This window comes from Pseudorca crassidens, chromosome 1, assembly GCF_039906515.1.
Source record: "Pseudorca crassidens isolate mPseCra1 chromosome 1, mPseCra1.hap1, whole genome shotgun sequence".
NCBI classification, from domain to species: Eukaryota; Metazoa; Chordata; class Mammalia; order Artiodactyla; family Delphinidae; genus Pseudorca; species Pseudorca crassidens.
The window spans coordinates 108,915,521-108,939,970 of NC_090296.1; the positions used below are offsets into that span (position 1 = coordinate 108,915,521).

Genomic DNA, 24,450 nt, shown 5'->3' on the forward strand with positions numbered 1-24,450 from the left:
TTTCCCAGGAGGTTTCCCTATATCCGGTGCCCCCATCTTTTCTCTTTAATTATCAATTACATGAATGTTTTGTTTATTGTTTTACACATATTTTTCTATGAAATTAGTAAAATGCTTAATCTAGTATAGATAGAAGCCTACTTGATTTTGATCACTCATGTCCCTGAGAAAGCTACCAGTATCTATCTGACTATAGAAATCAAGGTAAATTCATTTAATTTAACCAACATTGAGCATCCACTATACACCAGGTACTAGGGTAAGACTGCATAGCAGATGTGTAATAGGAGAAAACACATTAACTCTAACTTCAAGATCTGGTGGAGGTAAATGAGTAATTGTAATTTAACAAATGTATCAGAAATGAAATCAAAATGCTAGGGGAGCCCAGCAGCAGTTAACCCTTAGAGGAAGGAAGTAAGACAGTCCCTCTTGGTCAATGCATTCACAGTTACTCATAGCTATTTGAAGTCATTGTGCAATCATAAAACAGCAAATGTACCATATACCAAAGTATTCCATATCCATGGGAGGCGTCAATGTAGAGAGATGTGGCTGTTAGTTTTTAAAAATTTCATTCCAGGGACTTCCCTGGTGGCGCAGTGGTTAAGAATCCGCCTGCCAATGCAGGCGACACGGGTTCGAACCCTGGTCCAGGAAGATCCCACATGCCGTGCAGCAACTAAGCCCGAGCGCCACAACTACTGAGCCTGTGCTCTAGAGCCCGCAAGCCACAACTACTGAGCCCACGTGCCACAACTACTGAAGCCCGCGCACCTAGAGCCCATGCTCTACAACAAGAGAAGCCACCGCAATGAGAAGCCCACACACTGCAACAGAGTAGCCCCCATTCACCGCAACTAGACAAAGCCCGTGCACAGCAACGAAGACCCAATGCAGCCAAAAATAAATAAATAAAATTAATTAATTTAAAAAAAAAGAAAAAAAATTTCATTCAATTATAAAAACTGGTAAAGAGGATTAGTCACTGGAGAAGGTGTATATTTATTTAATGGCACCATTGTCTAAACTGTGGAAATATTTTTGGAAATTCTCCACTTAAGTATTTCCCTCAGAGCCTAAGGCAAATCCTGGTCACTTGGGAGGAGTTTTGAGGAACAGCTAAAGGACACTCTGAGACAAGGTCCATGACTAAGAGAGCAAAAAATAGCAGGAGGAGAGAATACCTCCAACTAGGATTAAAAACACATGAAGGCGTGATCGGGTCCTCGTTTGATTACATGGTTCAATGGACTCAGTAGTACTTTTTTTCTAGTTTTAAGGAAATTTGATTGTTCTGATATGAGGTCTGAAGTGGATATCTATCAGCCCAATAAAGTTTTCAGAGTTCCTGAGATGCTAAATATTCAAAATTATGTAATACTATTTAAAAGTAATGTTTTTGGTGAAAAATGTCCAAAAATATACTGGATTGAGGTGGAATCTTCAATAATGACACATCTATGGATGAGGTACTTATATAACAAAAAAGATTCTCAAAAACCCAATACTCCCATGGGCAAGGGAATAGCCAAGTTTGCTGCAGTTTCCAGTGAATGACATCAGCCTCCTGTAAGTCTCCAGCAAAATGAATTCAGTTAATACCATCAGTCCCTTTCCCCTTCCAGAGCCAGTGGTATGCATGTGGGCATTCTGGAGAGCTGGAACAAACCTAGACAGAACCCCAGAGGAAAAGGAAAAGGCACAGAGTTGGTGGATACAGAGCTGCCCCAGAGACCTCTACCAGCCAGTTCTCACAAAGGTTGACTACTCTCCTGGAGCTGCAGTTATTCTTCCTTCATAAACAGAAATCATTTCTCAGAATTGTTAATATTGCTTTTGCTAGTCTTTTAACAAGTTGGTCTATTTATAAGTTAGGAACATAAAAAAAAGAATCATCCACCTTGTATTGTTAAAAAAAAAAATACATGAAGCATGAACACACTTGATACCAAACTGAAAAGGAATGGGGGGCGGGGGCATGTCCTGAGACCCACATGGGTTAGCAATGTTGGTCTCCATATTATTATTAAGTTTTAACGGGTTAAGGTCAATTTTCTCTCTCAAGGCTGTAGTATCCATTTTAAACGTTTAAACATTAACATAAATATCACGTAAACATTGAAACGTTCTGGGGAGGAGGTCATGCTGTGATTTACACAGATTCTCAAGTCCCTGAGGGAGGGCAACTTGGGCTTCAATTTGGGCACTGCTGCTTGCCTCACTTTCTTTTTCTTTCCTAGACTCCAGACTCCAAGCTTTAAAAGGTTAGGAGAGTCCAGCTAGGTAAAAGTAACATTTAAAGAGTTAACCATCCTTTATTAAGCGACCTTCTTGAGAGGATACTACCTTTTTTTTTTTTTTTTTGCAGATTTAGAATCCACTTCCAAGTGATACAACTGGAATTTGATTCCCCAAAGAACAACTTTTGTAAAGGAACCCTTATCCCATTTAGCTTTGAGCCCTAGAGGAAGGAGAGGCATCTGACTTACCTTGTGTGAGGATCTGTAGTACTTATTATCCATTTCTGACGTGTCCAACTCCAGTAGATTTAAGATCTGCACCTTCTATCTCATTGGCTCGGCCACATTCTCACAAATCTGGCAGGCATATTTGGTACTGCAGAAACAAAAGTGAACAGACTGCCGATTAACGTTGATCACCATAACCTCAGGTTTAGACTGAAAAATAGCCTCCCTTGATTCCCCCACCCTCAGGCTTCCCTACTGTCCATTCTGCCTCCCAATCTATCTGACATATTACTGCCATACTTTCCATTATAGAAGTTTAATCATGTTGCCCATCTCGACCGCCACCCTCATTAAAAAGCTTTTGATTACTCCCCATCTCAAGACAATACCCTCTGTTTCTGAGAAGGCACTCTAAGTTCTCCCAAGTACACTTTCTTAGGTTCCTTTTGGTCTCTTCACCGTAGTTACCCTGGGCGGGCCTTAGGCACCCTGGATATCCTGCCATTACAACATGCTGTGCATGTTTCTATCTCTGCAGCATAGATCATACTTTGTCCCTGAGCTTGAAATTTCCCTTCCAGTCTGACAAACTCCTTTCAAGTTTTAACTCAAGTGACATCTCCAATTGATGTGATCTGACAATTCTTCACATTTATACAGTGACTTGCAGTTTGAAAAGAACTTTTATATCCATTATTTATTGGAAGGCATCAAATTCTGGATTTTACAGTCGAAAAGACCCAGGCTCAAAGAGGGGAGAGATACAGCCTTAGCAAATGGTGGAGTTGAGACTAACTCAGTGCTCTCTGCTACCCCCTCATCGCTTGCCTCTTCCAACAAACTCTGGACTGGCTGCTTCTAAGACTCAGCCTCTCTTACCTCTCCAAGTTGCAGCTGACAGTCTTTAACATTCTGAAGATTTCCCCAACTGCTGGAAGTGAATTAACTCTAGCAGGGGCTCCTGGTAGGCAGAAGGCTTGGCTGACAGCAAACTCAGCACTCCCTCATATGCAAAATGACACTTTGGCCTTAGGCACTTAGTAAGGTACACAGTCCTTGCTCCTTAAGAGTAAAAGTTTTCAGGCACTAGAGTGTAGCATTAAAAAAAGCCAAACTGAATTAGGGACTGACCTACCACTTTATTAGCTTCCCAACATACACACATATACAAAGACATTCAAGCCTGATGCACTGTGATTTCAGTCTCCCTCACCCTCTTCCTGAACTCAAAAGAACTCATTGTATAATTGGACAGAGACTATTTCCAGCTGCCCACTGCGGCACTTGGGAAACGATAATTTGCATCACTTTTAGTGGGGCAGAGGGCAGATAATATACTTGTAAAATGTATTCAATTATTTATTTTTCACATTAGTAAAACTGCTGTTTGCATATTGTTGGGACCCAAGACTAGCTGAACATAAAACACAAACTCCATAAAATACATTCTATTTCTTAGTTTTATAGAAATGTTAACTTTCTCATTCAATTAAACAAAGAGATTGTAATCACTTTATTACCTATTTCGGACTCATTTCTCACTTTCAGTTGAAAACTTTCAGGAGTAAATTTAAATATTGTCTCATGGAGGATGATGCAGTCAGTAAGACTGTTCCTGGACACAACATCCTATTTATTTGCAGTCCTATCTAACAGGCTAAAATCAAAATACCTTCCTTACAGTTTAGTTTCTGCAGTCTAAGTTGGGCAGAATTTTGTTGAAAGAGCAGTTTGCAAACTGGGGAGGAGCTGAGTTTACTTGGCATTCACACAACCCCAGAGCTGTGGAGCAGGCTTCTTTTCAGCATGCCGGTGACTGGACATGGGTCTCACTCTTTGACAAGGGAAGTTTGTTGTTTTTTGTTTTTCTGCCGCAGAAAGAATCACAGATTACATATTCATGTCCAAACAAGTTTTGGGTGCTAAATAGAATGTTTTGAAGAGGTTTTAAATACAGTGTCTTCCAAATTGTTAAATCTAACCTGAATTTATACTTACCTTGTTGCTCTTAAATGACATATAGTAACATTGTGAGCTAGACAGTATTGTAAAAATGTATCCAAAACATGGAACTTCAGTCTTTCTAGATAGGTGACTGGCATGGCCTTTAATAAGCACAAGTTTTTATTTTTATTATGTATTTATTGCTTGCTTGCTTGCTTGTGTGATCTTAGTTCCCCGACCAGGGATCGAACCTGGGACCTCAGCAGTGAAAGTGTGCAGTCCTAACCACTGGACCACCAAGGGTTTCCCTAAATACAAGTTTTTAAATTTCTTTTCTTGTGCAGGGCTCATAGCTGCCCATAGACTTGCCCTTATGAGTAAGGGATCTAAGACTGAGTTAGAGACAACTTAGCCGCATGCTGGTATATGGCGAGGTATCAGCACAATTTAGGTGTTGATGCAGCATCTGGAGGTTGCCTCGCCCTGTGCTTGGTCTTGGGTTAGACACACAGCTGTATAAAAACATAATTGTTGCCTGTGAGGAGCTTACGGTCTGTTTAGGGACTTTTGCAAAATACTTGAAAGAGAATAATATAGGTAACAGCTGAGATTCAAAATTTGTGGTATTATAATAAGTACAGTAGGAATTTAAAGCAGAAAAGTTTTGTTTTTAGGGTTTTGAACTGTAAGGAAAATTTCATGCCCGGGACCCTAAAAACAGGAGTGCCTGATTCCCCCACCACTTCATTTAGATTCTTCTGTCTTTCTGCCTGATTGATTATTCAAACTAAAAGACTTTTCTCTTCAGTCTTCATCCTCCTTGACCTTCCTATAATACCTGACACTGAACAATACATTTTTCACAAACTTCTTTGTTTTTAATTAATTAATTTTCTATTTATTTCTGGCTGTGTTGGGTCTTTGTTGCTTCATGTGGGCTTTCTCTAGTTGCGGTGAGCGGGGGCTACTCTTTGTTGCAGTGCACAGGCTTCTCATTGCGGTGGCTTCTCTTGTTGCAGAGCACGGGCTGTAGGTGCATGGACTTCAGTAGTTAGGGCACACGGGCTCAGTAGTTGTGGCGTGCAGGCTTCAGTAGTTGTGGCCCACGAGCTCTAGAGCACAGGCTCAGTAGTTGTAGTGCCCAGGCTTAGTTGCTCCGCGGCATGTGGGATCTTCCCGGACCAGGGCTTGAACCCGTGTCCCCTGCATTGGCAGGCGGATTCTTAACCACTGCGCTACCAGGGTAGTCCCTTCACAAACTTTCTATTCTGAAATAATCTCAAATTTATAAAGAAGTTGTAGAAATAGTACATATAGCTCCTATATACCTTTCACCAAGCCACCCTGTTAACGTTTCTCTGCCCAAGTCCTCCAATTTGAGACTAAGTTGTAGACGTGATGTTCCATTACCAATTTTTACTTCAGTGTTTATTTCCTAAGTACAAGGCATGCTCTAACATAACCACAGCAAAGGAAATTAACATAGATACATTACTACCATGTAATCTACAAACTCCAAGTTTTGCTGGTTGTTCCAATAATGTCCTTTACTGGACTATACATACAAACCAGGATTATGAGTCCCATTAACTTAGTCTTTAAGTAAAACAGTCCTCCAGTGTTTCTCTTTCATGATCCTGTCAGTTTTGAAGATTGCTGACCAATTACTTTACAGACTATGCCTTTGTGTTTCTCTGGTATTTCCTTATAACGTACGCATATTTGGCAGGAACATACCACAAAAGGGATGCTGTGTTCTTCTTCATGCATACCTAGAAACACACATTGTTAATTTGTCTCATTACTGGTGATATCAACTTTAGTTACTTGGTTAAAATAGTTTCTGCCAGGTTTCTTCAGCATTAACTAATAAGCCTGTTATACTTATTAATAATAATAACTATCTGGCAGTGAGGTTCTTTAAGACTATGAAGTATTCCTATTTGCCATCAAATTTTCACCCACTGCATTTATCCTTTGATGATTTTTAGCTTTATTATTATTATAATGGTTGCAAATTGTGACTTCTCTAATTCCATCATTCTCTCTAGATTAATTGATTGGCATTCTACCACATAATATTCTCTTTTGCCCCATTTTTAAATTCACTCATATCTGTATGAGCTTGTGGACTACTATTTTACTCAAAGGATTTCAATCTGTTACTCTCATTATTTCATGCTCAAACTACAACCGACCTGGGAACTCCTTTAAACTAGCTCCTGTGTTCTTTTGACATGCACTCATCATTCGTTGAGCATTTTCACACTTCCAGGTTCATCTTACAGCTTCCCTTCCCCATTCTTGGAATTAGTAATTTCTCCAAGGAGCCCCAGTTTCTTTAAGTGAAGAATGGGACTTGGAAACCAAGATCTGGGTGCTGGTGCTAGGTGTGCTCATTACTACTAGAGTGCCATTGCTTCTAGACCCTATCAGCAGAATTAGGAAATATGTGTGCATATGTACACACACACATCTATGTCTCCATCTCTCTATATATTAAGTACCATGATTTCATTTCCAATTCCAAACCAATACTACAGGGTTTATTCTTGCCTTCCTCTTTCCCATTATTCTCAATGTATTTATTTGTTCAATTAATCTGGTATGTAACCAAACTCCTAGCCCCTTGACCCAAATAAAGCGGAAGTGGAAGAAAAAGAGTTAAAAAAAAAAGCCATCTTGGTTGCAGAAATGCCCCAATTTTTTGGTATGTCAGCCCAAAGGTGGGTCCCCACCTTCCTGTTTCTTTCTAAGTTGCAGACCCACATTTTCAGTCTATAGGTTCTGTAGGATATCACCTTAATTGTACTGCCAACATTTGGTTGAAAACATAACTAGTTGTCTGTTCACCCCATCCATGTTCTCCGATATTTTCATACTGTAAAATAGTATGAAGACTTTTTCCTTTCTAAATAAACCTTTATATTGTAATTCCTAAAACTGATGTCATCTTGCTCAAAAAGCCTTCAATAAATCTTCATTGCTTTTATTGATTGATTGATTGATTGATTTAATAAATTTATTTATTTTTGGCTGGTTGGGTCTTTTTTGCCACGTGCGGGACTTCTCTAGTTGCGGTGAGCCGGGTCTACTCTTCGTTGTGGTGCATGGGCTTCTCGTTGCCGTGGCTTCTCTTGTAGAGCACGGGCTCTAGGCGCGAGGGCTTCAGTAGTTGTGGCACACGGGCTCAGTAGTTGTGGCTCGCAGGCTCTAGAGTGCAAGCTCAGTAGTTGTGGCACACAGGCTTAGTTGCTCCACAGCATGTAGGATCTTCCCGGACCAGGGCTCGAACTAGTGTCCCCTGCATTGGCAGGCGGATTCTTAACCACTGCACCACCAGGGAAGCCCTCTTCATTGTTTTTAGAATCAAATCAAACTATCTGGAAATAACAGTCAATACCTTCCGCTATCAAGCTTTAACTTACCTCTTCAACTTCATCTTCCATTTATCATCCTTTACCTCCATGCTTATTAAATAAGCATATTCGTTATTTCCTAAAACTAGCTCTTTTCATAAGAATTTCCCTCATGCCCTAATGCTTTGCTTCCTTTTAATCCACATTGATATTTTACTTGTCTTTCAAACACAGCTTAAAAGTCATTTCTACCATGAGTTTCTCTTTACTTCCATGTATCCCTTTTTCTTACTCCCTTCACTATTACGTCACTTGAATATTCTGCTCTGTATTATAGCTAATTGTGCATACCTATCTCCCCAACTAGATTAGGTAATACCCTTAAGGCAGAAACCAATCTTATTTATCTTTAAATCTCAAGAGACTGGTATAATGTATTACAATAGATGCTCAAACACACATTATCAATTCAACAGAGGACAGGCAAAGTTTTGAGAGGCATGAATAAATGCAAGCAGATGTAGCTTTACGTGTAAAAGCATGCAGGTAGGGACAAGAATGGCTACTTTTTGTGTTGGTAAAGCCTGACTGGAGCAGATGTTGCATTAATGCAGGGCTTGGGAGAGACCTGAGACCCATGGCAATGGTGTGGTACTGCCTTACTGGAGTGTGCCTTTTAAGACTAACATGCAAAAGGGAAGGAGTAATTCAAGCCACTAACCACAGATTCTTTAGGTTTCTTCACTTTCAAAACAGCAATTAATTTACATCCAGGCTTCCCCCCAACCCCAGTTCCTTAGAGAATTAACCGGGTTATACCATGCATGTACAACAATTAAAAACTAACCCATGGTAGGTCCTTGCTTGATCACTTTCTAACAGTAGCTCATATACTGAAAGCAAACATATACGCCAAAGTAACTGAATCTTCCTATTTGTTGAAGCAACCTGGAGACCAATCCTAGAAATATATGTCTGGGCCTCGACTCTTTCAGTAAGCTTTGCTCAGCAGATCGGACCCAATCCCCAGATAGATGCTTGTGTGTCTGCCCTTATGTACTTTGATAAAAAGTCTGGACACTAGCCGCGGGAAGACAGCAAGAGTGGAAGGATCAATGAAATGCATACCCTTTATTTCCACATCTCAGTGAGAAACTCGATAAATCCTGACATCAAATACTCTTAAGGTTTGATTAAAAAGTACCTACCATACTCAGCCATAAAAAGAAACGAAATTGAGTTATTTGTAGTGAGGTGGATGGACCTAGAGTCTGTCATGCAGAGTGAAGTAAGTCAGAAAGAGAGAAACAAATACCAAATACCGTATGCTAACACATATATATGGAATCTTAAAAAAAACAAACAAACAATGGTTCTGAAGAACCTAGGGGCAGGACAGGAATAAAGACGCAGATGTAGATAATGGACTTGAGGACACAGGGAGGGGGAAGGGTAAGCTGGGACAAAGTGAGAGAGTGGCATGGACTTTATTCTATACTACCAAATGTAAAATAGATAGCTAGTGGGAAGCAGCCGCATAGCACAGGGAGATCAGCTCAGTGCTTTGTGACCACCGAGAGGGGTGGGATAGGGAGGGTGGGAGGGAGACCACGAGGGAGGAGATACGGGGATATATGTATATGTATAGCTGATTCACTTTGTTATAAAGCAGAAACTAACACACCATTGTAAAGCAATTATACTCCAATAAAGATGTTAAAAAAAAAGTACCCACCATATGCCTATAAAACATGAAAAACATCTTAATATCTCTACCAGCATGTCCATCAAGAACTTCATATTTAGCATGTTGGTAATAAAATATTAAAAAGTGTTCTCTCCCCTCTCTACCTTAAACCTGTGCCTCCTTCTATTATCTCTAAAACATTCATGGTGTCCAAACACAAAATCCAAGTAGAAATGGAAAGGAATAGGTTACCTTCCTTTGCAGTTGCAAAAGAAGATCCAAACAGAGCTATTTCCAAGTTTTGCAATAAAGATTTTCATTGTTTCCACCTCACTTTCTCATTCCTTAACATTCATAAATCTGACTTCCATTGTGCCACTTTAACGAAACTTCTCCTTTTACTGAAGTTCTATGGTTCTTCCTGGGGCTCTATTCATGGTCCTTTCTTCATTTCACTCATTACTGCGATGTCATCCTTTTCTCTGATTTCAATCACCACAGATACACCAACAATTCCCAAATCTGTACTAAAGAGATCAGGCTTCTCTCTCTTGAGTTCAAAACTCAAATGAGCAACTATCTTTGACACCAACTATCTCTATGTCAGATTTAACATGTTGGTAATAAGGAATTTTTTAAAAGTGTCCTCTCTTTTTCTCTCCACCTTAAACCTATTTCTTCTGTATGCCTAAAATGTTCATGACATTTGTGAAGGTTTAAAAATATGTTCACTAAATCTTTTTATACTCCTCCCTTCACGAGGTGAAGCCTGAGTGTGGACTTAGTGACTTATTTCTAACAAGGAGACTATGGCATAAGTGACAGTATTTGACTTCCAGGCCTAGGCCTTAAAAGACACTGTGGCTTCCTCCTTGCTCTGTCTTGGATTGCTCTCTCTGGGGTAAGCAGCTGCTACGTCAAGAGGACACTCAAGCAGACCTATAGAGAGGTACATGTGGTGAGCATGAGGTTTCCTGCTAACAGCCAACAAGAGACTGAGAACTTCCACCGCTACCACGAGACAGCTTCCTTGGAAGCAGATGCTCCAGGCCCACGCAAGCCTTCGGACAACTGCAGCCCTAGCCAACAGTTTGACTGCAACTTTACAAGGCCTTGAGCCAGAGGCACCCAGCTAAGCTGCACCTGGACTCCTGACCCACAGAAACTCTGAGATAATAATTATTTGTAGTTTTAACTAGTAAGTTTTGGGGTAACTTGTTATGAGGCAATAATGGCACACCCAGACCCAGAATCCAAGGAATACAAGTGGTGAATGGAAACGACCATTTTAAGTGAGCTCTCTCCCCACTCTAATCACACTCCTCCTCGTACTTTCTCAGTAAGTAACAGTTATTTACCCAGTATCCATATGAGGAACCTGGAAGTCGTATTTGACTCTCCCTACCAACTATATCACCAAGTTATCATTTTTTTTCTTCCATCACTTGAGCCCATCCCTACTTTTTTTTTTTGTTTTTGCCGCACCACACGGCATGTGGGATCTTAGTTCCCCGACCAGGGATTGAACGTGCGCCCCCTGCAGTGGAAGCACCGAGTCTTAACCACTGGACTGCCAGGGAAGTTCCCCTTCCCTACTCTTATTGCTTTAGTTCAGGGCCTTTACCATTTTTCAATTTTGATAAGATACCTTGGCAACTTTTCTCCTTCCCTATAGTCTTTCCCAGCTCCACTCCATTCTCCAGATTAATGCCAATAAGAACTTTTTGAAGAATATATCTGATCATGTTATTTATTTTTATTAAAAAATCACTACTGGTTCCCACATTGCACAGGACAAAATTCAAATGTCATAGCATGGCACGTCTGTCGTGTCCTATAGCTTTTTCTCTCATCTCCACGTTCACAGCCTACAATCTGGCCATCTTTCGCCTTTGCATATGCTGCTTTCATTCTGTGTGGAAGATCTTTCATTCTTTCCTTATAACTCTTACTCTTTTTTAAAAGACTCAGCTCAAGGTTTATCTCAGAACCTTCCTTAATTATCAGGTCCAGATTAGATGACTTTCTTATAGTACTTTATCAGGGCACTTATCACATAGATCAGCATGTCTTCCACTAGAATGTTAGCTCCTGAGGAAAAAAAAAATCTATCCTCGATACCTAGACATTCATTTATTCCTATATTCAACTTATATCTACTGAGCAACTACAACAGACACTGTATTAGGTGTTTGTTACACACTAGTGAACAAAACAAATATGCCCTACCCTGGCATAGCTTGTATTCTATTCAAGAAGAAAGACAGTAAGTTAAATAAACAAATATTGTGATATATGAAAAAAGAATTTTATCAGAGGGTAAACATAAGGACCTACTTTAGGTTGTGTGGCATACAGTACAGATGCACTCATACATTTACTGAGTGAAATGTTTATACCTTCACCTCAGAGATATAAGTGGGTCAGGCTCATCACATCCTTGCCAACATTGAGTCTGTTTTTTTTTTTAAATCTTTGCTCATACTGTCAATGTCACTTTCTTGCTTATACATTCTCAGTACTAAAAATCAAGAAAAAGAACACAAGACAAGATCAAATATACATTAGAAAAAAGAGGCTTGATAAAGCACAAGTGGAAAACAAAGTCTAGCTTTATATTATCACGGTTACTCAGATAGATGGCTAAGATAATTTCAAAATAACCACCTGTAAGATCACACATTTTACTAAGTAAAAAGTATACTAAAAAAATGAAAGCCAACTCTTTCTGGTATTCAGAAGTCTGAAGCAAACATTGTTTAGTTTTTTTAAAAGAGCAAATTCCACGGGAATCCCTGCCTCTCCCTTGGTTCACTGCCAAATAACTCACAGCTGGAATATTTCTGGGAAATATGGGTATGTGACAAAGTTAAAAAAAGATCAAGACCACTGAAAACCAAGCTCAATATTTTAAAATGGGAATGGCAGGATGAGGAAACTATATTTTAAAATGCATAAAACAATTTTACTAGTAATTGCTCATTAATTTAAAAAAAATTTTATAACCAACCAAAAAAATCAAAACTTGGTAGTAAATAAAATACTTAACTGCTATTTATAACAGTTGAGAAGGTTTCTAGGACTAGTTTCTTATATTAATATAAAATGCATAAAAAATTCCAAAAACACAGCAAATATTGCCCTATATTACAAAGCTTGTATTTTACAAAAGATGCACATATTTAGTGCACATTAGAGAAGAGGAATACAAAAGTTAAATAAGTCCATCCCTTCTTAAGTCCATCCCTTCTTATTATTGATTACAATAACATCAATTGATCATGCCTTTTTCCAAATTCATCTCCACGGTCTTGAAAAATTTAAATGAATCAGTGTAGATGAAGAAAAATACCTTCCATTTTACCACACATTAGCCTTGTTGGTTGCAATGAGATTTTTCTGGAAACTATACTCATCTCTTTGCTTTTAGTAGCCTATTTCAACACTTAGCCAGGATTTGTGCCAAGAGATAGAGGCATTCATCACCGAACCTGTTACACCACAAGAGTTTTTTTCTTTTTAAACTGATGACTGCCCAATAAAAAACTGTTAACTTACTTGTGAATTTTCAGAGGCAGAGGGTTTTTTATTTTTTATTTTCCTTTTTGGCTTCTGGAATGGAATTTCACCAAGTTTTTCAAGGTATTAACTTCTTTAACCTGCATCAATCATCATTTTAAAGTAGTATATAAAAACTGTCAAATGGGTCAGAAATAAGGTTTATGTAGTTCAAAATTACCTCTGACAGTGGCAAGATTTAACCTTTTGAGCCAACCTCAACAGACCAGCAATACAACTCAAATTATTAACATAATACATAATGATAAATATTGCTCTCAAAAAAAAGCAAATTATTTTCCTACTTAAAATTTTTTGCAAAAGGTCTACTATAAAAATATTTTCTTCTCTCTTTATTTCCCTGCCACGATAATGTTAAACCATATCTGGAGTCTCCTCAAACATCAGGTGTTAAGAGCACAACGTTCCATTTTAGTTGGATCACTGCTTCACATAGTCAATGTGTATTTTCAAGGCACTATAAAAACTCTCAAGAACAGTAAAAGAAAAACATTCCTCTTGCCTACAGATCTTTCAGGTATATTTCCCCTCAAACTTTTCTAAATTGATTGTTGTGATAACTGGTTTTTCTTCATTTTCCATGGTACAGTCCTTAAGTTATTTTTCTTTTACTTGGAGCCACTCCTTCATTTTCAACTTGCTGAGCAGGCAGACTTTTGGTTTCCATGGAAACTGAATTCCTGCGGCTGCGGGTAGGCATTCTTGTTCCACCAACCTAAGAGATGAAGCAAAGAACAGGATGGCTTAACATGTTTACAACGTTCTTAAACACAGTCAACTCTATTATTTACAAATGGACTAATTTCCTTGCAAATGGTCCTTTATATATTTTTAATCCCTAGCCACTTAACTGCTTCTAAGCAAGCTTTAACCTGACAGAGTTTTAAAGTACGAAACTTTCAAATAACAATCAGGGAAGGAGATACATCAGGGTAAACGGAGAGAAGTGAAGAGGAAAAACACACTTTGTGCTAAATTTGGGAAAGTTTGAAAGCTAAATGAGAAAATGCAGGAATGACAGGCCTTTAGAGAAATGTGCTTACAATAATGAAACTGAAGGGCAGGAGAAATGAAAAATAGGAAGGGAAGGAAAGGAAATACAAGAAGGTCAGAGGTGGTAAAGAGAGAGAAGAAATTATGAAATGGAGAAAGAGAGACAGAGTAAGAAAAACAGAAGAGTCCAAAAAAGGAGGATAAAAAGAATAAAAGGGAAACGAAGGGAAAAGAAAAAAGACCCCAATTTGAGTTGAGAGGCTGGAAGAGCAAGAAAGAAAGAAAGAAAAAGGGAAAGGAAAAATTGGAAGGCAATTACAGAGGATGGGAAAAGAGGAAGAAGGGAAGCAGGGGGAAGAAGCTTTGTTGGGGTGCTGGTTCTACCTTAATATCTACTCTTCCTCAGCACAAGGTGCTACTCAATCCCACTTTCTAGCTCACAGTCTAGGGAAGAGAGAGTGTATTCTTAGGATGCAATCCCTTGCTAATTGCAGTCCCACTGAAGATGAGGTCTGGAAATACTGTCATCCCCTTGGCCACTGGAAGAGTATAAAATTTTAAAATGGGGTAATGGAGAAAGCCAGGCATTACAGAGAAGGACAAAAGCTGTACAGCCTGAAACCATTTTCCCAGAACTTGTCCATATCTACCTCTATTTTCTTTAGTGACCTTGCACCCCCTTCTATTTCTTCACATCTTCTCCAGTGTGTTTCAGACCTGGAAATGATTGTAATTCCAATCACACTCTCTCATATTCCTTATACAACAGAAATATTACTAGCATTGCCCCAAGAGGCTACTGGCTCACTAAGAATGAATCAAACTCCAGCTACCCTCACCTAATATCTTGTCTCTTTAGGGGCATTTTTTGGTTTACAATTAGATGGTTAGAAAAGACAAATTTGAGTTAGGGTTTGAGTCTGCCAGTCTGTCTGTCTGAATCTGAAGAACTTTTTTAACATACAGATTAAAAAATTGCTGTGATTTTTAGATTATGTATACCACTCCCCACTCAACTGGTATTTACTATAAAAGTATACTGACCACACTAATTATATCTACCACATTGCAAGCATTTTGACCCTATATGTGTATGTGTGTATGAGCATGAGTGTGTGTGTGTGTGTGTGTGTGTGTGTGTGTGTGAGATCCATATTTATAGCAGAAGTTGTGGAAGGAGAAAAGGGATAGGCACAAGGCCATTATAAAAAGACTAGAATCAGAAGTCTGGAGTAGCAAAGGAAGCAAATGGGATCCTCCTATTAAGCTCTGCTTGATGCAAAAAGAGGCAGACACAGGCTTTACTGGGGTATCTCTCAGGATTAGTGCTTAAGGTACTACTACACAAAGGTGACATCTGAGTTCAAGTGGACTAGGGACTAAGGAATCGTATTAGAGGCAGAGATATCTGTCATATGAGTTTTTACATCATGAAATAAGTAGATCATTTCTGTTCCATATAAGATCTTACGTCCCAGGGTTTCCTGAAGCTCTTGTCTTTTCCTTTGCTGCTAAAGCTGGAATCCCTGTCTGTGCTTATTAGCTTGGTAGGATTAGAAAGTCTCATTCCCATGGCCTCGCTAGGAGGAAGTAAGGGAGAAAGATGGGGGCAATTCCTACATACGTAGGACCAGATTGTAGGGAGACGTGTAAGAGATCACCAAAAACTTTCCATGGGCTTAAAAAAACATCAAACCAAGCACCAGTTAGCTAATTGTCTACTGTACCTAATGTTTGGCTGTACAACAACCTGGTCCTAGACAATCTCACTAACGATTTGTCCTTGGACTGAATGCATGAAATATCTTCAAAAAAACACAAATCAACAAATGCTCAGCATATACATAATTAAGCTGTTTATATTTATGTGGTCAAATCCTGAAAACATGGAATTGTGTCAAGACATTAAACTGTTCATTTTCACTAAAGAGGAATAAGCCACTCACACAGTTAAATGTTACAGGTGAAACTATCATCAGATTTTTCTAAGTTAAAACAAAATCATTGTCTTAGAAATAATATAAACTCTTCAAAAAAAGTTTTCAATTATTATTTTTAAGTTAAGAAAATGTTGTCCCAGGAGGTTATAAAAATCACTACTTATATTAAATTTAAACTGGAAATAGCCAACAAAAACTGTAGCTAAAATGGCTTAAATTACTAATAACTCACTTTCTCCATTCTTTCACTTGTCCCAACTAGTTAACCACATTTATATATTTTCTTGGCCAAAGTCAACTAAGAATGTATAAGAAGTTGTCATTTCTAAAAGGATCCTCTCAGTAATAACATTAGAATGGAGAAGTGAAAAACATACACGTGATAGATGTTCTGTGGTAAACATATTGAGAAGAGTAGAGAACTCAGACAATAATTTTGGTTCAAAGATTTTTGGCAGCAGGGAAGGAAAATGTACTGTGTTATTGCTAACTGAACAGTCAGATTCACTTGTAGAGAATAAAACATTTCCTTCAACTAAACTCAAACTGGAACTTCTTACATGATATAAAGAATGAGTGACATGGTAAAGAGTATCTCTAAACCATGGTTTTACAAAAGTTTCAGATAGAGAAATATCATTCAAATGGTATTTCTGGGGAAGGATTCTATAAAGAGCATAACATTAATTATAACTAAAATATTGAGTGATAAAATACTTAGCGTTAAAACACAATTTACATCTTAACATTTTATTGTACTTTAAAATTATTTATTTATTTATTTAATTAATTTTGGCTGCATTGGGTCTTTGTTGCGGCGACCGGGGATGATTCTTCGTTGTGGTGTGCGGGCTTCTCACTGTGGTGGCTTCTCTTGTTGTGGAGCACGGGCTCTAGGCGCACGGGCTTCAGCAGTTGTGGCGCGCAGGCTCTAGAGTGCAGGCTCAGTAGTTGTGGCGCACGGGCTTAGCTGCTCTGCAACATGTGGGATCTTCCCGGACCAGGGCTTGAACCCCTGTCCCCTGCATTGGCAGGTGGATTCTTAACAACTGTGCTACCAGGGAAGTCCCTATTGTACTTTTAATAAGGCACTGCAGTCACTAATTACTAACACTTGCTTTTATATTTTCCCATATCCTACTTATTAATTTTTAATTGTATCATCATAATTTTATTGCATGTATTCTGCAAATTGCCTCAAATATTTAATGAAATGAAACAGTATACATAAATAAAACTTGCAAAAAAATTATAACTTTGCTTTTCATAGGCACATAGGGATTTAACTATGTGGTTGCCTTACCCATGCCCTCACTGGGGAGTCTAATAGAATTTTCTTTAGTTGACTCATAAACCTTACAGAAATAAAAAGTTCCATTGACATGATGACTGGGTTCAGTAGAGTGTACAACTTTATCTATGCTTCCTATAGATATTATTTTTAGAATGGTGTTGTGATTAACATGGCACATGTGGACATCAGGTTGAAATATTTTATAGTCAGTGAAACAGATTAATAATAAACAACCTAATCAAACATTTAATTTCAAAAAGATCTTACCTTTTGTTGTTGTGTTGTGGGACCTTGTGATTTAGGTGGAAAAGTACAAGGTATTCTTCCATGATGGATATGATATGGTAATAAGAGACTGGGGTCTAACGGGACCCAGGGAACTGAGAGACTGGAAGGCACACCAGGAAGGCTGTAATGTGTTTTATGCAAATTGTACGCTGTCCTAGTAACTTTTCCATCAGAGGTCTTGTAGATCAGGAGTGAAGAATCTTCTGCTGCATGAGACAACAAGTAGGAACCCTCCTGCAAGCTAAATCCACACAAGGAAACTCAACTCATTGGTTCACTGTGTCAAATTCAATAGCACTTTCTTAATCATAATATATTAATAAAATTGAAAACAATTAGGGGAATGGGATACCAACTCTAAAAACACTTTTATGACCAAGTAAGATTTAAGAATCTTTTAAACTATTTTCATGCCTTTTCAGCAACTCATTTTAGTTCTTATTCCAAGTTCAGGATATATAATTATTTTCTTTTCACTGTTACATCAGTTAAATTGTAAAATTTCAAAAATTTAATGGGAAACAGACAGTCTGCCTAATTCTCTAATTCATGGACAACACATATGGAAAAGTACATATACATATGAGTACATAAGTACATATACATACCATTCCTATACACAACATTTAAATTAATTAAACACTGTACCTACTTTCTGTCTACTAATAGGTGAACAGAGATAGAAAAGTGAATGTGACAAATTCACTACACTGAGAAGTTTAAAATAAAGTGGCAGAAACAGTCAGTGCAATAATCACAATACGAGGGGCCATGAGAATAACAGCAACCAAAGCAGTTAATAGGTACTGAATGTTTATCATGAGCTAACGACGACTATACTGTTTATATCCATTTCATCATTAAATTCTCCAAAACAAAACTTTAAGGAATAATATTAATTATTAACCTCATATTTGAGATAAACAAAAATCAGACATGCTAAGTAATTTGCCCAAAGTTCTGAGTGCAGGACCTGCATATAAACCCAGGCAGTCGAACACCAAAAGCCATACCCTTAATTATGATCCTCTATTGTCACAATAATAAGTTCTGTCAAATCTACATTTTCCCTTTCTCTTTAGAAAGCTTTAAGGAATTCAGTGTAACAACATAAAGAGCTAAAGGGATACGATTAATATACTGTGTTTTTTGGGGGATTTTACATTCTAGCTCAAAGGTACAATGGAAGATATCAGTTCTTTCCCACAATCTATCATTAAAAATAAGGACTAGTCATACTTACAAGGATCTTCCTACAAACCTGATAAGTTTTTCATTAATTCATTACTGTTTTTAAACAGAAAAGTAATAGGTATCGACAAAAGTGGTTCAGAGAACTATTATTCTCAGAGCATTTTTTCCCCAATCATTTTCTATTCCCATATAAAGAAATGAATAATAATTGATGTGACAGTGGGAATAAGTAACATTTCAAACACTGAGCTTTTATCAGTGAAACTTTATATCTTAACCTCCTTCACTAAAAAAGAAGAATGCTTTGGTTTACAGAAAGAATTCATGGAGAATGAGACAGTTCAAGAAAGAATATCTTAAAAGTGCTGCATGGGGGCAGCAATGTACATGGATGGCTACAAATATCAGTAGGTTCAGTAACGGCCTCCCCCCAAAACATACATCCCAAACCCTAGAGCCTGTGAATATGCTACATTACATGGTAAAGGGGAATTAAGATGGAATTAAAGTGAAATCAAGGTTCCTAATCAGCTGATTTTAAAATGTAAGGTTTTCCTAGATTATTTTCCTGGGCTCACTGTAACGATGAGTCCTTAAAATGTAGAAGAGGGAGGCAGAAGAGACTCAGAGGGAGATAACGGCTTTGAAAGAGGTGAGAGTGATGTGATGTGAGGAGGACTCAACTCGCCTTTCAAAGTCTGAAAAGGGAGGAAAGGAAGAGCGCCAGAAGCCAAAGAATGCAGGTAGCCTCTAGAATATACAAAAGTCAAAGAAACAGACCATACCCAGAGCCTACAGAAAAGAAGGCAGAAAAATGACACCTTGATTTCAGCCTGAGAAGACCTGTTAGCCTCCTGACTCACAGAACTGCAAGATAATACATTCCTGTTGTCAACACTAATTTTGTGGCAATTTGTCACAGCTGCAGTTGAAAACTAATACATAAGCTAAGATATTGATATTCAAGTTTCAAAAAGCACTTGGCAAATTTCGTGTTTAAGCATTGTACTTCACATGAAGAATGGAATATATAAAGCAAAAATCTTGCCACAGAATCTCAGAACTGAGGAGTACTTAGAAAATCACCGAACTCAACACCATCATTTTATAAATAAGGAAACTGACATCTATCTAGTTGCATAAAAAGTAGGAGAGTTAGAACTTTGAGGTTTTTGACCTTTTGTTCAAATTCTTGAATTGTTTTTAGTTTATCTTTTGGTAAGGGCGTAAGACAAGGAGTGAAAAGGTTTGTATAATGAAACGGTTTGACAAATGATCACATAGAGAATCTATATTCTAAGATTTGCTATGGACCGAGTGACTAGCCTCTATGTTGCTTCCTTACCTTGAAAATGTACACAATATAGCTATGGAAGGCTGACTAATATTCCCCCAGAATGTTTACATCCTCTCTCCAGAACTTGTGAATGTTACCCATCAATGGCTTTGCAAATGAAATTAAGGATGCAATGTGACAATAAAAGCAAAAATTTGAGTGATGTACTTTGAAGATGGAGTAAGGGGCTACAAGTTAAGATATATAGGTATTTCTCCAAAGAAGACATACAGATGCCCAACATCACTAAATCATCAGGGAAATTCAAATCAAAACCACAATGAGATACCACCTCACGCCTGTCAGAATGGCTATCATCAAAAAGACAAGTGTTGGCAAGGATGTGGAGAAAAAGGAACCATTGTACACTGTTGGAGGAATTATAAATTGGTGCAGCCACTTGGGAAACAGTATGGAGGTTCCTCAAAAAATTAAACATAGAACTACCATATGATCCAGCAATTCCACTCTTGGGTATCTACCACAAGAATGCAAAAAAATTAATTCGAAAAGATATATGCACACCAATGTTCACTGCAGTATTATTTACAATAGCCAAGATACGGAAGCGAATTAAGTGTTCATTGATAAACGGATAAGGAAGAGGTGATATATATACAATGGAATATTACTCAGTCATAAAAAATGAAATCTTGCATTTGCAACAACATGGATGGATCTAGAGGGTATTATGCCACATGAAATAAGTCAGAGAAAGACAAATACCACATGACTTACTTATATGTGGAATCTGAAAAACAAAAGAAACAAAACAAAATGAAGATAGACTTACAGATACAGAAACAAAAGGGTGGTAGCCGGTTGCGGGTGGTGTGTGTAGGGAGAAATAGGCGAACAGGATTTAAGAGGTACAAACCTCCAGTTATAAAACTAATAAGCCACAGGGATGTAACACATAGCATAAAAAATATGATCAATATTATTGTAATAATTTTGTATGGGGACAGATGGTTATTAGACTTATTGTGATCATTTCACAATGTTTGCAAATATCATATCACTTGCAAGTTTATGTAGTAAACTTGAAACTAACAGAATGCTGTACACCAACTATATTTCAATTAAAAAAGAAAAGAAATACAGGTAGCCACTAGAAGCTGAAAATCAAGGTGAGGAAACAACTGTCTCCTCAGAGCCACCGCAAGGAGCCAGCCCTGTTGATACAAGTTTAGTCCACTGAAAATGATTTCAGATTTTTGACCTCCAGAACTATAATAGAATAAATTTGTGTTATTTAAAGCCACTAAGCTTGTGGTAATTTGTTATAGTGGCAATAGGAAACCATTACAATAGCCTTACAGAAAAATGTAATTGCAAGCTCATTGAAGCCAGAGACTATTATATTACCTACTTATTTATACTTTCACAATTTCAACTTTGACACAGTAGAATAAATTCTGTATTTCTAGGTTATTTTCTATCTATTCCTAACAACATATATTCAAAGTTTCTATGAAATTTTCACCCAAGAAAATTAGACATATCAATGCAAAATGCCTCCAAAGTACTTACCTACTTAATTTTCTTAGAATGTGTTGAAGGATGTTAAATAAACTTGATATCCTATTAAACAGAAGAAATCTATATAAAATTAAGCGACAAGAAAACTTACTCTTAACAATTTTAGCTCCTCAGGAAGAGAAATATCCTCAATAGCAGAAAAAAACAACAGATGAAATAATGTAAAACACCAAAATTTATTTCTAATTTGATTCACTTATAATATTTTTTGCCATTTTCTGATCTCTCTTCAAAATCATAAAGTATTTGGCTTGTGTGAGTCAGAGCAGCTGTAAAGAGATCGATATTTTACACTGAAACTACAAACTTTTTAAGAAGTTTATAAGTTTAAAATTTTTTTAAAGATTAAAAGTTTAAAAAGCCTTTAGTAGAACTAATCTGCAGAAGAGTTTGCCTTTTAGAGATGGTGGTGGTAACCAGAGAAATTGAGAGGTACTTTAAATGAATAAAGGGAAATGAAATATATTGATTTAGTATCTCTTCTAGACCTAAATTCATTCCCTTTATTATTTATTTAAAAATGGTTTTCATTGGAAAAGGTAGAGCAGGCAGTGAGTAATGTACAGAAAAGCTTTTCTATTCACATATGTAAATAAAAAGTTACTCCTCAAAAGAAGCAATCCTTATAATAGAAGTAGATGTTTTTAAGTATAAGCAGAGAATTCAAGTTTGAATCTGGAGGCTTCAAAAACTATGACAAGCCCCAAAACTGGAACTATGGAAGTAATAAAAGTCAGGACAATTTCCCATCCTTCAAGGTGAATCAAACATATTAACTACCAAGGTTGTCACCCTAGTTCAGCTGTATGCTCTGGGGAAAGTCACTCCAAGTTCCAGTTTCCTCACATAAAATGGAGATAAAACTACCACCAGTCCTTCCCGGAAAGTTGTGAGATGCAAATTAAATTCATTTCAATCTGATGTACAGTAACAGTTGGTAAAAGAACAAACTTTTAGAAGTTAGGGTGTCCAAATGAGTGTATACATCCCTGAGAGCTAAGAGTCTTATGCTTCCATACACTACCAAGACGGAAGACTCCTCTGTTGTTCTAGCCTCCTTTGTCTTAAGTAGAAATACTAGTATCACTAGTACATTTAATTTGGAAATGGAAATGATTAATGTGAAATGGATCACAAACTGGGTCAGGGCGGAACCTCAACGTAAAAAAGGACTAAAAGTATTGAAAATAAATAATTTAAACTTAACCAATATTTACAGATAAAGGAAAATTAGTGATCATATTAAGTTTTTAAATTCCCAACACAAAGTAAAGCTTCTTACTTGAGGGCTGAAAGTCTTTCTTTTAATTCTTCTGAGGTGATTTCTTCTAGCAGGAAAAGCTTTGAAGTAAATGTATCAATATGTCCTAAAATAAAAGATCAAACTTAAAGAGAACAACTGCAGTATTTAAAAAACAAAAAAAGCCAAGTTATCCAGTCTCTTTAAAGATGTTTTTACAAAACTGTAATCATTGTAAAGTAACTTTATATTCTAAAAGTAGGAGAAATAGACATTTTATTAAGTTTATTAACTAAAGATGTATTTTAAAATGACATTAGGGACGTTCTTGGTGGCACAGCAGTTAAGAATCCGCCTGCCAACGCAGGGGGATGTGGGTTCGATCCCTGGTCCAGGAAGATCTCACATGCGGCAGAGCAACTAAGCCCATGTGCCACAACTACTGAGCCTGTGCTCTAGAGCCTGAGCTACAACTACTGAGCCCACGAACCACAAATACTGAAGCCCGCGTGCCTAGAGGCTGTGCTCCACAACAAAGAGAGGCCACCACAATGAGAAGCCCGTGCACCACAACGGAAGAGTACCCCCCACTCACGGCAACTAGAGAAAGCCTGCGCACAGCAACGAAGACCCAAAGCAGCCAAAAATAAATAAATAAATTTATAGAAAAAATAAAATAAAATGAATTACAAGTCAGATTATAAAAGAAATATGTATTAATTCTAAAATATTTGCTTAACATAGAAAAGATTACACATGTCCATAGCAAAAAAAATCATCTCTAAGCCCACATTTTAAGAATAACAACTGTTAAAATAGTGGTGTTTCTAATTTTTATTAAAGTTGCATTTTTATGGAAATTAAATTTTTAGAGAAATATGTACCTATTATGAAAGCAAGCAGATAAAGTCAAATTTATAGTTTGGGCATGCTCTACAAATTTCTAAGACAGTCTGGGTTAAGGTAAAATTTAGATTACAAAAATGTGGCTTACTCATTCAAAACAGCCAAGACATATATAACCTAAGTGTCCATCAATGGATGAATGGATAAAGATGTGATACACACACACACACACACACACACACACACACACACACACACACACACACACCCACACACGATGAAATATTATTCATCCATAAGAAGAAAGGAAATTCTGCTATTTGCAACAACATAATGGACCTTGAGGACACTATGCTAAGTAAAATAAGTCAGAAAGAGAGAGAGAAATACTGCATGTATCACTTACACGAGGAATCTGGGAAAAAAATTCAAACTCACAGGAACAAGTAGGAAAGTGGTTCACAGGGGTTGGGGGCTAAAAGGGTACAAACTTTCAGCTATAAGATGAATAAAGTCTTGAGGATCTAATGTATAACACGGTGACCACAGTTGATAGTACCGTACTATATAACTGAAATTTAGTAAGAGAGTAGAACTTAAATGTTTTCATCAAAAAACAAAAAAGAAAAAATATAAATATGTGAGGTGATGGATGTGTTAATTTAACTAGATGGGAGGAATCCTTTTACAATGTATACATATATCAAATCATCATGATGTATACTTTAAATATCTTA

The 24,450-nt window shown here is 37.4% G+C and overlaps 1 protein-coding gene across 24 annotated transcripts in view; it reads right to left on the minus strand.

Annotated features, from left to right (window-relative positions):
• Positions 1–24,450, minus strand: part of ICE2 (interactor of little elongation complex ELL subunit 2) — a 90,247-nt gene that overhangs the window by 10,630 nt on the left and 55,167 nt on the right. For 17 of the 24 annotated variants that reach the window (XM_067748962.1, XM_067748953.1, XM_067748894.1 and 14 more), the window contains 5 exons: positions 22,910–22,994; positions 21,619–21,687; positions 17,535–17,796; positions 3,351–13,755; positions 2,493–2,619 (listed from right to left, as the gene is read on the minus strand). In XM_067748962.1, the coding sequence (XP_067605063.1) occupies positions 13,633–13,755; positions 17,535–17,796; positions 21,619–21,687; positions 22,910–22,994 (539 nt within the window). In that variant the 3' untranslated portion in view covers positions 2,493–2,619; positions 3,351–13,632. The remainder of the gene's footprint in view (positions 1–2,492; positions 2,620–3,350; positions 13,756–17,534; positions 17,797–21,618; positions 21,688–22,909; positions 22,995–24,450) is intronic. The other 7 variants (XM_067748989.1, XM_067749003.1, XM_067748981.1 and 4 more) reach the window with 6 other exon arrangements.